The sequence below is a fragment of the Rhinolophus hipposideros genome (assembly GCF_964194185.1).
Source record: "Rhinolophus hipposideros genome assembly, chromosome: 18".
Lineage (NCBI taxonomy): Eukaryota > Metazoa > Chordata > Mammalia > Chiroptera > Rhinolophidae > Rhinolophus > Rhinolophus hipposideros.
This window is the reverse complement of record NC_138064.1, coordinates 46,804,284-46,818,579: the sequence shown is the minus strand read 5'-3', so window position 1 is coordinate 46,818,579 and position 14,296 is coordinate 46,804,284. Positions and strand designations below refer to the sequence as shown.

At 40.3% G+C, this 14,296-nt stretch overlaps 2 protein-coding genes across 4 annotated transcripts in view; one reads left to right on the top strand and one right to left on the bottom strand.

Moving 5' to 3' along the window:
- ARMC10 (armadillo repeat containing 10) overlaps nt 1-8,233 on the bottom strand; it is a 39,511-nt gene extending 31,278 nt beyond the window's left edge. The window contains exon 1 of one of the 3 annotated variants that reach the window (XM_081079563.1): nt 7,684-8,233. In XM_081079563.1, coding sequence (XP_080935689.1) covers nt 7,684-7,822 — 139 coding nt within the window. In that variant the 5' untranslated portion in view covers nt 7,823-8,233. The remainder of the gene's footprint in view (nt 1-7,683) is intronic. The other 2 variants (XM_081079562.1, XM_081079561.1) reach the window with 2 other exon arrangements.
- A 75-nt stretch (nt 8,234-8,308) lies between these two features.
- FBXL13 (F-box and leucine rich repeat protein 13) overlaps nt 8,309-14,296 on the top strand; it is a 201,019-nt gene continuing 195,031 nt past the window's right edge. The window contains exon 1 of the mRNA XM_081079549.1: nt 8,309-8,473. Coding sequence (XP_080935675.1) covers nt 8,399-8,473 — 75 coding nt within the window. The 5' untranslated portion in view covers nt 8,309-8,398. The remainder of the gene's footprint in view (nt 8,474-14,296) is intronic.

Genomic DNA, 14,296 nt, shown 5'->3' with positions numbered 1-14,296 from the left:
TCCTTAAAAGTGAAACTATGATTATAGGTCAGACAATGCATGTGTTCACGTATATGGCTGGGGGTGTGGGGAGGGTGGGGGACAAGAGGAGGTTATACAATGATGTCACATCTGTACTTTTTCTTTTTAAAAATATATACCTAATTATTATAGGTCGTGATTTTTGGGTGCTGGCATAATAAACGACTTTTATTTTCTACCCTGTGCTAATGAGTACTTTCTGAAATTTTCAAACAATAAACATGTATTATTGCTATAATTACAATAATTATGAATATTGCTTAAAGAAGAATCATAAAATATCTGAGGGATAAGGACAAGTATAGATTATGGGAACTGATAAGTGGTATGATGTGCTGAAGAAGTCAATTAAGAAATCAACTGTCAGGAAAATCTAAACTCTAAAAAGCCAGCAGATTCTCACTCCCAAGTCTTATAATCAGGCTCTCTGGGCTCTGCTTTTACTCCTGAATCTACTACCTGTCTTATTTATGCCTTATAAAACAGGGTTTCACCTAAAGAATACCTGACAAGATAAGCCAAAGAATAACAAAAGCATAGATTTCTGGAATAGAAAGAATGTGGGGTTCACCCAAACCTCTCATTTTACACACCAGGGAACTGGAATAGAAAGAATGTGGGGTTCACCCAAACCTCTCATTTTACACACCAGGGAACTGAAGCCAGGTTCATATAAAGATCTGCCGAAAGTCACACAGGAATTGGTAGCGGAGACCACAGAAATGAAAATACAAAACTGGAGGCAAGTCACTTAACCTCTTTTTGGGTCTCAGTTTTCTCATTTGTAAAATAAAAGGGTTGGTCTAAGACAATAACTGTTCCAAAGGTTCCCATACAACTCTGAAGGTGTATGATTTTCTACACAAACATATGGCAGAAATAGGATTAAATTTAACTCATTCATACTTCTAAAACATTTCAAAATTTGATTACTTCCTAATACATTTTCCCACAAAACCCTTTAACATTTGTTATAGATATGTAAATTATTTAAAAATAGTCCAATAAAATTTTATAAGGAAAAGTGTTAAATCATAGAATTTTCACTTGAAGGGAGGAAGTGCAACGTGTTTGTTGAGAGTAAGCGAAGGCTAAGGTGCCAGACTGTCTAGGTAGTTCTGATTCTAGATAAGCTACTTAACCCAAGCTGAGATTTAACCTTTCTAAGCCTGTTCCTTCATCTATTAAATGGGAGTTAATAGTGTCTGCTCAAAGGATCTTAGTGCCTAGAATACTGTGAAGGTCTGGAATATTTTCATTATTTTTTTTATTAAGAGGACACACAGCTGGTTAATAACAAAACTGGCTCTAGAATCCAGTTTTTTTTCATTCCCAGTCTGTTACTCTTCCCCCCACAAGACCACTCTTAATCTATTAAAGTGATAATCCTCATTTAAATTTTGTAAATAAATCTGAACTTCTCTGCTTGAATTTTTAATAAAAACCACACATGTTTAATGTGTGGTTAATAAAAACCACATGTTACTTTTTCAGATAAGAAATAAACCTAAAACTCTTCAACACTTTAGAGGATGGTGATCACCTGATACCTACCTTTTCCACTGGTAAAATTTTGAACTATTATACAAGTGAGGCAAACATGAGTGTCCGAGTTCTCCACTTAGCTTTGTACCAATAAGACTGAAAGAATTTTAAGCTCTGTGGTTCACCATCTCCTCAAGTAAACAGAGGAGAAATTCCACTTCTCAAAGGAAATGAAAAGTGACTACCAAAGAATAACATTATAGCAAGACAAATTTCAAGATAATTATCATAGTACAGAATCATTCCAACCAGGAACACAATATGCTTTCCTGTTTATGTAGCCTCATTCATGTTCTTCATTAAAATTATCTTCGTATAGGCTTCTTGCTAGATTGTATTCTTCAAGATTTTATAGCTATCATGAATGAGATCTTTTCAATTAAATTTCTGCATTTGTTATTCCTTCCATACAAAAAGCTACTGATTTGGGTATATTTATCTTGCATTCGAGTTACTTTATTAAACTCTTGTTGCTTCTAAAAGTTATTCAGTTGATTCTCTTAGATTTTTCCAAATAAATCATTATGTCACCTACTAATTATAATTTTGTCTCCTTTCCAATATTTGTGCATTTTTTTTTCTTGTCTTATCAAGCTAGCTATGACTCCAGGATAGTGGTGAAGAGTAGCTGTCACGGCAGGCACCCTTCCCTTGTTCTTGAATTTAGTAAAGACGCTATTAGTGTTTCACCATTAAATATAATGTTGGCTTTTTGGTTTTTGATGGATGCTCTTCATCAACTTAAGAACATTTCCTTTTATTTATTCCTAACTTGCTGCAAGTTTTTATCAGAAATGATAACATTCAAATGTTGTTTTATTATGAAGTCATCATGTTTTTGCTTTTAATCTAATAATGCAATAAATTACATTAATATATTTCCCAATATAAATTCTCCTTACATGTCCATTTGGCCTTGGTATATTATTACTTGAATCCCATGATGGATTTTATTTGCTAATATTTTATTAAGATTTTCATATCTTTATTTGTAATTGAGACAGATTTATAGTCTTTTTATGCTATCCTTGTCAGGTTTTGCTATTAGATTGGTGGATGAATTGCAACTGTTTCCATATTTTTTAACGCTCTCAAACAGTCTTAACAGTATAGGAATTACAAATTTCTTACACTTTAAGGCAAAGAAACAATCACCCAGTTCTGGTTCAAGGTGGTGATGTAGAAAGATACTGAACTCACCTTCTCCCACAGACACATCGAATCTACAGCTACATAAGGGCGACTCCCTCTGAAATAAACCCAGAAACTGAGTGACTCCTACGGGGTTTCCCCGAAAATAAGCACGAGTTAAGATCTCAGCCAGATGGACGCATTCAGTACGTTATGACGATGTTCCAGAAGATGACGTGACTGTTTGAATAAATGCAGATCGTTGTACATGAAAAAATAAGACATCTCTTGAAAATAAGCCTTAATGGACCAAAAATTAATATAAGACCTGGTCTTATTTTTGGGGAAACATGGTATGCATTGGGCAAATGAGAAAAAATCACACCGAAATAGGTGAAGAGGCTGAGACACAATCTCACCATAAACCCACCCTTGCTGCAGTGATCCACGATTGGGAAGAAATTCACAACTCGCAGTTTCTCCCAGAGGAGCGAAGGGTTTGGATCCTACATCCTGTGCCCCAATTTTTAAGACTACCACCTGAGAAATGGGCCCCCCAAAATTCTAACTTTGAAAGCCAATGAGGTATGCATCCACAAGACCCACACGGCTACACAGCTAATTAAGAGACAGTTATTAATGGCTGGAGCAGACTCACTATGGCTAACACCCCAGGGCCCAGCAGAGGCAGTTCACTGAAACCAGTTTTTCCCTGAAAGAGGTCTACTTGCTCATCTAAATAGCTGTGGCCTGAGGAGCTGGCTTCAATTTAAAAAAATGATGAGCCTAAATGATTACAAGGAAGGAAATAAAGACTAGAGCAGAAATAAATGAAACAGAGACTCTTCCAAAGTCATTTACGAAGCCAGCATTACCCTGATACCAAAATCAGACAAGGGTGCCATAAGAGAAGAAAATTATAGGCTAATATCCCTGATGACCATAGATGTAAAAATCTCAACAAAAGACAGCAAACAATACATTGAAAGGATCACACACCATGATCAAGTGGGATTCATCCCTGAGCTGCAAAGGTGGTTCAACATCCTCAAATCCATCACTGTGATACACCACAGAACAAATGAAAGACAAAAATCATATGATCATCTCATTCGGCGCAGAAAAAGCAGTTGACAGTATTCAACATCCATTCATGAGAAAAACTCAACAAAGTGAGTAAAAAGGGAATGTGCCTCAATGTAATAAAGTCCAGATATGACAGGCCTATGTATCATACTCAATGGTGAAAAACCAAAAGGTTTTCTAAGTTCATGAACAAGACAAAGAAACCCACTCTTGCTACTTTCATTCAATACAGTACTGGAAGTCGTATCCAGGGCAATTAGACAAGGCAAAAAAAAAGGCATCTAAATCAGAAAAAATGTCACAGATAACATGATATTCTATACAGAAAATCCTAACGACTTCACCTAAAAAACTGTTAGGATACAAAATCAATATAAAAAAAACAACTGAATTTCTATACATTAATAACAAATTATCAGAAAGAGAAATTAAGAAAATCCTATTGACAAATGCATCAAAAAGAATACCTGGTAATAAATGTAATCAAGGAGGTGAAAGACTTGTACAGTGCAAACTATAAGACACTGATACAAGAAAATGAAGATGACACTAGTAAATGTAAAGATTCTGTGCTCATATAAATTGTAAGAATTAATATTATTAAAACATCCACATCACCAAAGCAATCTACAGATTCAATGTAATCCCTATCAAAATTCCAATGGCACTTTTTCATAGAAATAGAACAAACTATCCTAAAATTTGTATGGAACCACAAAAGACCCCAATTGCCAAATCAATCTTGACAAATACGAACAAAGCTGGAGACATCACACTTCCTGATTTCAAAGTAAACTACAAAGCTATAGAAATCAAAACAGTACGGTATTGGCATAAAACAGAGACAATAGATTAATGGAACAGAATTGAGAACCCAGAAATAAATCCACACACATATGGTCAATTAATTTACGAAAAGGAGCCAAGAATATACAATGGGGAAAGGACAGTCTCTTTAATAAATGGTGCTGGGAAAATTAGCCACAGGCAAAAGAATAAAACTGGACCACTATCTTACACCATAAACAAAAATAAACTCATAATGGATTAAAGTCTTGAACATAAGACCTGAAGGCATATAACTCCTATCAGAAATATAGGTGGTAGCTCCTTACATAGGTCTTGGCATGATATTTTGGATTTGACAACAAAAGCAAAAATAAGTGGAATTATATCAACCTAAAAAACATCTGAGAAAATATTTGCAAATCATGTATCTGATAAGGGGTTAATATTCAAAATACAGAAAGAATTCATGCAACTCAATAGCAAAAAGCCAAACAATCTGATTAAAAAGTGGTTAGAGGATCTGAACAGACATTTTCCCAAAGACATTAATGTGGCCAACAGGTACATGAAACAGTGCTGAATATCAGTCAGCATCAGGGAAATGCAAATCAAAACCACAATGAGCTATTATCACCTCAACACTTGTCAGAATATCTATCATCAAGAAGACATGAGATAACGAGTGTTGGTGAGGATGCAGAAAAAAGGGAAATCTTATGCACCATTGGTAGAATGTCAATTGGTGCAGGTGCTATGGAAAACTATGAAGATTCCTCACAAAATTAAAAATAGAACATATGATCCAGCAATTCTACTTCTGGGTGTTATCTGAAGAAAACAAAATCACTATCTCGAAGAGGTATCTGCACCCCCCCCCTGCTCATTATTTACAATAGCCAAGATAAGGAAACAATCTATCCATTGTTGGATGAATGTATCAAGTTTTATATATATATATGTATCAGTCATAAAAAAGGATATCCTGCTATATGTGACAAAACATGGATGGACCTTGAGGGCATAATGCTAAGTGAAATAAGCTAGACAGAGCAAGACAAATACTGTATGATTTCACTTATTCGTAGAATCTTAAAACAAACAAAAAAACCAAACTTGGATACAGAAAACAGATTTGATTGGTGTTGGTGGTGGTTGTGGTGGTATGGCTACATGCATATAAAAAAGGTGAATGTGGTCAAAAGGCACAAGCTTCCAGTTATAAGTCTTGAGGATGTAATGTACAGCTTGGTGTGATTATAGTTAACAATACTGTATTATATAGTTGAAAGTTGCTAAGAGAGTATATCTTAAAAATTCTAGGCACAAGAAAAAAACTGTAACTGTGTGGTAATAGATGTCAATTAAACTTTTGTGGTGACCATTTTGCAATATATGCATACATTATGTTGTTCACCTAAAACTAAAGAATGTTATATTACATCAATTACATCTCAATTAAAAGAAAGATCATCCTCTGAAATCCAAGAATGATGCTGACAAAATGGGTATTTACCAATCTTTTTCAAAAATAAAGATGTAGCTTCAAGAAGGGATTGTGAGCAACTTCATTCATTGTAGGCTGCGTGACCTAAGTTATTTTGGTGATATGAGGAACTGGTAAAATTAAAAAGTAAGATTTTTGTCAGTCTTCATCAGTATAAGTGAGAAGGTATCTGAGTCCAGGCCACCTGACCATTTACTTATATAGAAATATCTCTGTCATAAAGACAACAAATTAGGCTTTGTAAGTGAGGGTAAATGCAAATCTTTAAAAAAAAAAAAAGGATTTTTCCCTTGTGTGAAAGGGAAAGACCCTCCCCCCACTCTCTTAGAGCATTTCCTCGAGGAAATTTGTAATTGTAATTCCTTTGTCTATCTCTTTGATATAAACATACATTTTTGTAAAACTTAAGTAAGCCTCATGGCAGTTTACAATCCAAGAAAGTCTTTCTTAGGGGCTTTGGGATCATTTGTTTGAAATATCAAGGAAGATGCAGCTATTCCCTTGTCTCTGAATTTAGACTGGACATCTGGCTCCGTGTTATAACGATCTGTTTATCATAGAGACACTGAGAAGTCTTTTATTTTCCCTCTGGATAAAGGCAATTAGCTAACATAAATAGACACCCCAGCTACCAGTGAATTTAGGACGAACTATGTGTGGCAAATGCTTTAAGGACAAATTGTTTATCTCGAGAACATGTAGGTAATATGAAATAGGTTACGTCTGTCTGGGAACCTAAAGGGGTGAGAACCCTCTCTGTCTTTGCAATCCCGTTAGCAGATTGCCGGTGATGGGTGTAGCAACCGGGTTTAATGCTTAGTCCTTAATAAAGCTATTTAGTTCTTTTGTGCATTTGTAGAGAGGAGCTTCTTTGTTGGCAGGAGATTTTATTTTTAATTATTTCCCTAACAGCTTCCATGACCTGAAATATCCATCCAGAACATTCAACAAATTGGTTGAATCCTGAATGTACCAATCAACTTCTGGACAAAACCTAATCCTGTACTTACTTGTCCGCCAGGAGGTGTTCTCCATGCAGACAACTGTTCCATTTTGAAATAGCTATTATCTACCTCTATCTCCAGTATCTCTCTGCAATTTTGCATATATCTGGACCGTGGTGACTTCAAGGTATCCTCCCCTCTCGGAGGCTGGGCCGAGTCCAGGCAGAACTGCCCCTCTGGCGTCCTTTCTTCCAGGGTACCTACCTGCACACAGAATTTCATCTACTGCTCCAGGCCCCGCAACACCCGGTCCACAGCCGGGGAATCCCTTCGGTAACACAAAGGCCGGGAGCAAGCTCTAACGTGAGAGGCAATCATCCGTTTTGGCGAAATCTAATCCTCAGCTGCGACGCCGGACTCAGGTAGGAAAGTCTGACCAATAGTCTTCTGCCAGGATTTTGAACAAAGAAGTGGAAGCAGGGAAGCGGCTCAGAATCCTACACCCACCCCATCAAGCGGACAGTCTGCCCACTATACCTGGACCTCCCTTCCTCCGCGGGCTCTGCTCCTTCTTTCACTGAGCACGGGCAAGCCACGAGCGCCTGGGCGTCTCCAAGCCCCACTCCCGTCCCCCCTCACCTGCCGGGCGCCCCGTGGCCTCACCTGCAGATTGCGACGGACGCAGCCGAAGCCCGTGGCCGCCTCGCCGCTGGCCCCGCATCAGCCTGTAAATGCAGTAGCAGGCACCGGCCCCGAGGACCAGGCCCGCCGCCACCCAGCCCGCGTCCCGGGCGCCGCCCATGCTGCCGCTGGAGCCTGTGCGCGGCGTGGGGCCTGGAGCAGGAGGCTCGTGTGGGCCGGTGCACGGGGCTCCGAGGCCAGCGGGAACAGCCGCCGCCCGAGCTGGATGGAGCCCGCCAGCCCCCGGAGAAAGGAAATGGGAGTCTGAGCTCCGCCTCCCGGAAACGGCCCCGCTAAAATTGTAAAACCGCCCCCTGTGGCCCCGACGCGCCTGGGCAGCTCCCCCCAGGTGGGGCGAGGGGCTGGTAGAAGGGAACCGGGCTCTGTGAAGAGCTACGCACACACCGCGCGCCCCGAGGGGCCACACCGGGACTGGACCGCCCGGAGGCGGGCTTCCCCGCGCTTCCTCCCAGGCCCATCCCGCCGGCGCCGCAGGGCCGCCATCCTCCAGGCTGCCCCGGCGGGCGGCGCTGGGCTCCTGTGCGCCCCGCCCTCGCCCCGCCCCCCGCCCCTTCCGCCCCGCCCCGCGGTTGCTGGGGCGACGCCGGGACGCGCCAGCGGGGAGTCCCCGCGGCGCTGTGGCTGAGCCAGGAGTGGAGAGCAGGCCCGCGGCGCAGTGCAAGTGGGGCCTCTCGCCATGGCCTCGCTACGCAGTGCCAGCCCCAAGCTGAGAAACTACTTCAGGGAGAACTACATTCCTCAGGTCTGCGAGGTACTGGAGCCACTTGGCGGCAGACGGGAGAGGGAGGAATCGGAAGGGATTTCCCAGAAGAGGGGCTAAGGTTTGGCCGGGAGGGAGGGAGTGGAGGGAAGGACGAGCGGAATGAGACAGGATGATGTCAGCCTTGGACAAGTAGCAGTCTGGGCTGAAGATAGAGATTCGAGAGGAGAAAACAGAGGATGGCGTGGCTGAAAGGGAGGGGGTTGACATCTTCCAGGCAGAAAGAGCACAGGGCCCTGGAGAAGAAACCCCAAACTCCAGCTTTAAGATTTGGACCAAAACAGCCTGAGAAGAGGAACCTGAGGACTAGAGGAGTGAGAAAGGAATGCCCTAGAGAGAGAGACGGGAGGGAAATCAGGAGGGTGTGGCTTTATGAAGAGAGTGGGCGACAGTGTCACCTAAGATAAGGACCTGATGGGGTGTAATGGATTTGGCCCAAGGTGAGCCTGGGGTTTCAATGGAACAAGGAAAGCAGAAGACAGATTGAGGTTACCTGAGGAGAGAGAGGAAGCTGAGACCTTTAGAGGGAAGGTAGCCAGCCCTTTGTGAAGGGAAGGACCCCACAACTAGTATTGCCTTAAACGGGGAAGGACTGCCCCTTCCCCCCATAATTATAACAGGAGGAAGGAGGACAAAATAGGGGTGGACAGGATTTGTAGGTTTGGGGGTAGGAAGCCAAGAAAGGTCTCCTCTGGTGACTTCTATTTTCTCTATGAATATTTGGTGAGATATTTGCCAAGAATGTGTATGTTTGGGTGGAGATGGAGGGTGCAGAGGGGTTTTGAGCAGAGATAAGTTATGTGGAGAATGAGGGAGAGAGACTTCTAGGGAAGGACAAAGGAGAGCCTAGCTGGGGTAGCAACTCTCCTCTGCAGTTGGGAGGCCAATTTTGTACAGCTCCCCTCCTTTTGGGACGGTAATGTAGAAGTATTTATTAAAATGTTAAATACATCTACCCTTTGACCGAGCATTTCCACTTCTAGGGATCCACTTTGGAGATATACTTGCATATGTGCTCAGAAGGACGTACAAGGATATTCATTATAACTGTTACATAGTGAGAATGGTAAACAACCTAAATGTGAATAAGAGAATGAGATATTATATAGAATTAAGTATATCTGTACCTTTTGAGAAGAAAAGCTCTTTAAGACACATTCAGTTAAAAAATGAAAAAGGAAAGATAAAAAGGCAAGTTGCCCAACAAAGTATCTGCTACAGTCTGGCTACCTATCTGACTTCACATATGTATGTATATGCATGTATATATATGTGTGGGTTGATATGTACATGTATGTGTATGTGCGTATAACTATCTATATTTAAGACAATACATGCATAGAGCATATGCCAAACTATTAACAGCAAATGTTTTGGGGAAGGTTTTAGAGGAGAACCCTAATTTTTTACTCTGTATACATCTGTATTGTTTTAATATTTTGTGATGAGTTTCACTTATGTTTTACCTCTATATAATTATATTTGAAAATATGTAGAGAGCATGGTACTCATCTTCGCAATTTGTGATTTTCTCAAGTAGCACTGAGTAATAAACCACATGTAGGTACAGAAATAAGAGTTGACTTCGTCCAAGATAGGAGTTTTCCAGGCATATAGAATGGAAGGCAATGGTGCGGGAGCTACGTATTTGGGAGTGCCTGACGTGTTGGGCCGAGGATTCTAAGGACTGTGTGGGAAATGAGAACAAGACATGGTCCTGACATATGGGTAGACAGTGGACGTTCCTAAGGGTTGAGTGAAGGGGATGAGGGAGTAATTGAGTGAGGGAACTCGAAAAGTAGGCGGTAGGGATCAGAAAGTGGAATGTTTTTGTGTTTAAGATTCAGGGTAGAGCATTCTGAATAATGATTCAGTCCAGGTTGCCATGGAGCAGGTCGCAGAAGTGGACTTGGGTTGAGGGTCAGGGAACACCAGGGAAGTGATAGCTTGTCCTTACTTTGCTCTCCACTTGCTATGACACTATAAAGCTGCCAGGGGCATCCCTGGTTCTTCTTCTGAAGGCGAGCACTTCCTCACCAGCCTCACAGCCTGTATTGCTCTGCCCCTAGAGAAAAGAGGCCCTCAGAAGTACTCCCCATTGCCTAAGATGATAAGCTCTTGAGGAACTCTTCATCTACATTACCAGCCAGTGTAAGAGAGCAGTCGTCACACACTCACGTTCACCTGGTTACTCCCTTCCCCTCAGAGACTATCAGGATGAATCCCACTGTACCTCATACTCCTGTACATCTGTTCAACTGACCCGGTTTGCCAGGCCTCACACTCTTCTAAAACCCATCTTCTGCAAGTTTTGAAATACATAATCTTTCATCACAGATTTTCCTGTACAGTTAACCTCTTTTGAACTTTACCTACCTGTCCTAAATAAAACCTGGTTGTCTACTTAGAATGTCATTTCCCTGCAAACCTCTTAAATAGAGGCTGATTTTAAAAAAATCTTGCTCTATTCACTGGGCTTACCTAATCTGTTGATTGATATTTTTCATCAGTTTTAGAATATCCTCAGTCATTTTCAAATATTGCTTCTACCCAGTTTCTCTTTCTTCTTCTGGGACTCCAATAATAAATATATTAGGTTTTTTTTGTTTGTTTGTTTGTTTTACTTTGTCCTATATGCCCTTTTTGTTCTGTCCTGTTTTTTTCACTCTGTGCTCAAGTTTGGATATTTTTTTATGATTGTCTTCAAGTTTATTGATTCTGTTTTATACTTTGGCCAGTCTACTGTTAAATACATCAGATGAGTTCTTAATTTCAGACAGTATATTTTTTAGTTCTAGAATGTCCATTTGATTTTTCTATACATTCCAATTAAAATTCTGAATTCTTTTTATTCATTTTGTCTATCATTTCCTGTTTTCTTTAACATGTTAATTCTTGTTCTTCTAAAATTGTTGTCTGTTAACATGATTATTTTGAATTAAATTCTTTACTAGAATTTAATTACTAGAATAGAATAAGTGTTTATTAAGATTACTGGTGTGATTTCTGTCTCCTGACTGATATGGAAGGCTTAACTGGAAAGGGAAACAAGAAAACTTTCTGAGGAGTTGGAAAATGACGGGGATATGGGTGATAGAATTATATAGCTAAGATTTGTGCATTTGAATTTTTGTAAATTTTACCTAAAAAATTACAGTTGAGAACAGGTGGGAAATGGGTGGATATATAGATAATATAAGAATCACAGAATGGTGATAATTGTTGAAACTAGGTGATGGGTGTATAGGGGTTCATTATACTATTGTTTATTTTATGTATGCTTGAAGTTTTCCATAATAAGTTAAAGTAAAAGATAGTCATAGCTGGGTGTTTTGTTTTTCCCCCCCTCATTAAAAAAATGCATGTAGTTTGGGATGGGTGGAATGACAGGCTTTATTTGGCTGTATAGTCGTTCTCTGTTTGCTTGTTGTATCAATTATTCATGGCTGTGCAACACAACAGCAAAACTTACTGGCTTAAAACAATAGGAATCATTTAGTTTGCTCAAAAATCTGAAATTCTGGCAAGGTCTTTCAGGGATAGCTTGTCTCTGCTCCGTGTGGTACAATCTGGGATGGATCAACAGGGGCTTAAAGATCCCCTTTTGAGATGGTTCACTCACATGCTTGGCAAGTTAGTGCTGACTGTCGGCTGAGAGCTCAGCTAGGCCTGTGAACCAGGAGGTGTGGTGCCTCCATGGGGGCCTCTCTGTGGGCTGCTGGGACCTCCGAACAGTATGGTGGCTCAGCTATAAGGGCAAGTGTCCCCAGAGAGAACTAAGTAGAAGTTACATCACCATTTATGACCTAGGCTCAGAAGTCTACATAACATTGTTTTCACCTAGATTCAAGAGGAGGGAACAAAAACCCCACTTCTTCCTCTTCTTCTTCTCCTTCTCCTTCTTCGTTTGAGGTGTACAAAACAATGTAATAGACATTTACACCCCTCACAAAGTGATAACCCCTCTCCCCCAACCTACTACCTCTCTGACATCATATATGGCTATTTCAATTCCATTGACTCTATTCCCTGTGCTGTACTCCATATCCCGTGACTATATTTATTTATTTAATTATAGTTGACATTCGTTATTATTCAGTTAAAGCTTCAGGTGTACAGCACAGTGTAGACCCCACTTCTTGATAAGAGGTATATCAAAGTCACGTTGCCAAAAGGAGCCTGTGGGATGGGAGAAATTGTCATGGCCATTTTGGAAAATACAATCAGTCACACCTGGCTTGTTCATACACTGGGAATCTGGGATCAACTTGTATCTCCGGGCATTATATGAAAAAATAAGGTGCAAATCACAATGGTCACCCAGTAAGTGACTCTTAACCCTTCTATAATTAATTCTTCTTTTCTTTTTCCTTTTCTGTGTTCCCCAGGAGCAGATGTATACCGGACATTAACAAGTTCCTTACACAATATCTACTTCCCCCTTTCCTCTTCTGAGTATTTCTTATATTTTTATTCCATAACCAACCTCTTCTCCTCATTTCCCACGTGCTCCAGGAAAATCAACTATCAGTATCTCTGAGGTTGGACCTTGGTTAGTTTATGACAACCAGTGCATTCAATTTCCCAGGCCACAATGTTTGTGGACATGGTGAGTGGTGGTGAGGATTGTGGGGGAAGGCAAGATAAGCTCTAAGCCAGTTTAGATCAGGTTGCTCGTTGGAATGTTGGGACAAGATATATCATCTCTGGATGTTCATGGGGAAACATGTACCCTTGTGAGCCACTGGCAGTTATCTTGTGTCCACAAGGAGAGATGGTTTTAGGTTGAAGTGGATTCTGAGAAAGGCAGAATGGGGAAATGGAAAGAAATCAGGTCTCTAGTGCTATAAGTCAATGACTGGATTAAATCCACCTGAAAGCTTGATCTACCTTTGGAAGTTTTAGTTGTAGCAGCCAATAAATTCCATGTGGAGTTGAGGTTTATTACTTGAAACCTAAAGCATCTGAAGCAATACAATGGGATTATTTTATTGTGAGATTGCCCGGGTTTGAGTCTTTGCTTGCCAATTATTAATTGTGTGATCTTGAGCAAGTTTCTAAATCTCTCTGCTTCTTGTCGTAAGATTCCAACTGGATGAGAGTCAGGCCTTTATTTTTCTAGAATGAGAGAAAGAGATTGTGAAAGGGAAAAACAGGAAAAGAAAATCACAAAATGTATCCTCAGGCAAATCAATTTTAGGATAGAATAACAAGGAAGGTGAGGACCTGGAAATGGATTCCTTTATACTATTCATATTCACACATTGGTTGGAAAGCCCTTGTGGATTCCTAGTGGTTTGCACACCCAGCTTAAAGATGGCTGGATTATAGGTTCAATTTTTTGACACCAGCCAGCCTTTTTTTCTTGGGGTATGGAAAGAATGGTCAAATAAGGAGGGTACATTAGACCATTCCATCCGCAAATACTTGCTGGTCATCCACCATGTGCTAGAGGAAAACATCTCAGCAGCTGTGACTCCAAAGATATCTCCAGTCCAAACGTTTCTCCCGAGTTCTCTGTGCATTTATCCATTGGTGTCCTACAAATACATTAAAGAAGTAAAAAGAAATAGGTGAAATTCATTTTAATAATATATTTTATTCAAACCAATTATCAAAAATAAAATCATTTCAACATGAATTCAATGCATGAGGTTGGTGATCAAACAATGTGGTGAATGTTTAAATTAAAAAAAAAATTTTATAGTGAAAGACATGTTGCCATTAATCTCCCTCAAAATACTTCCCCTCACTTTGAACACACTTATCCCATCATTCTTGCCACTTTCTGAAGCAGTTCGGAAAGTCCTCTTT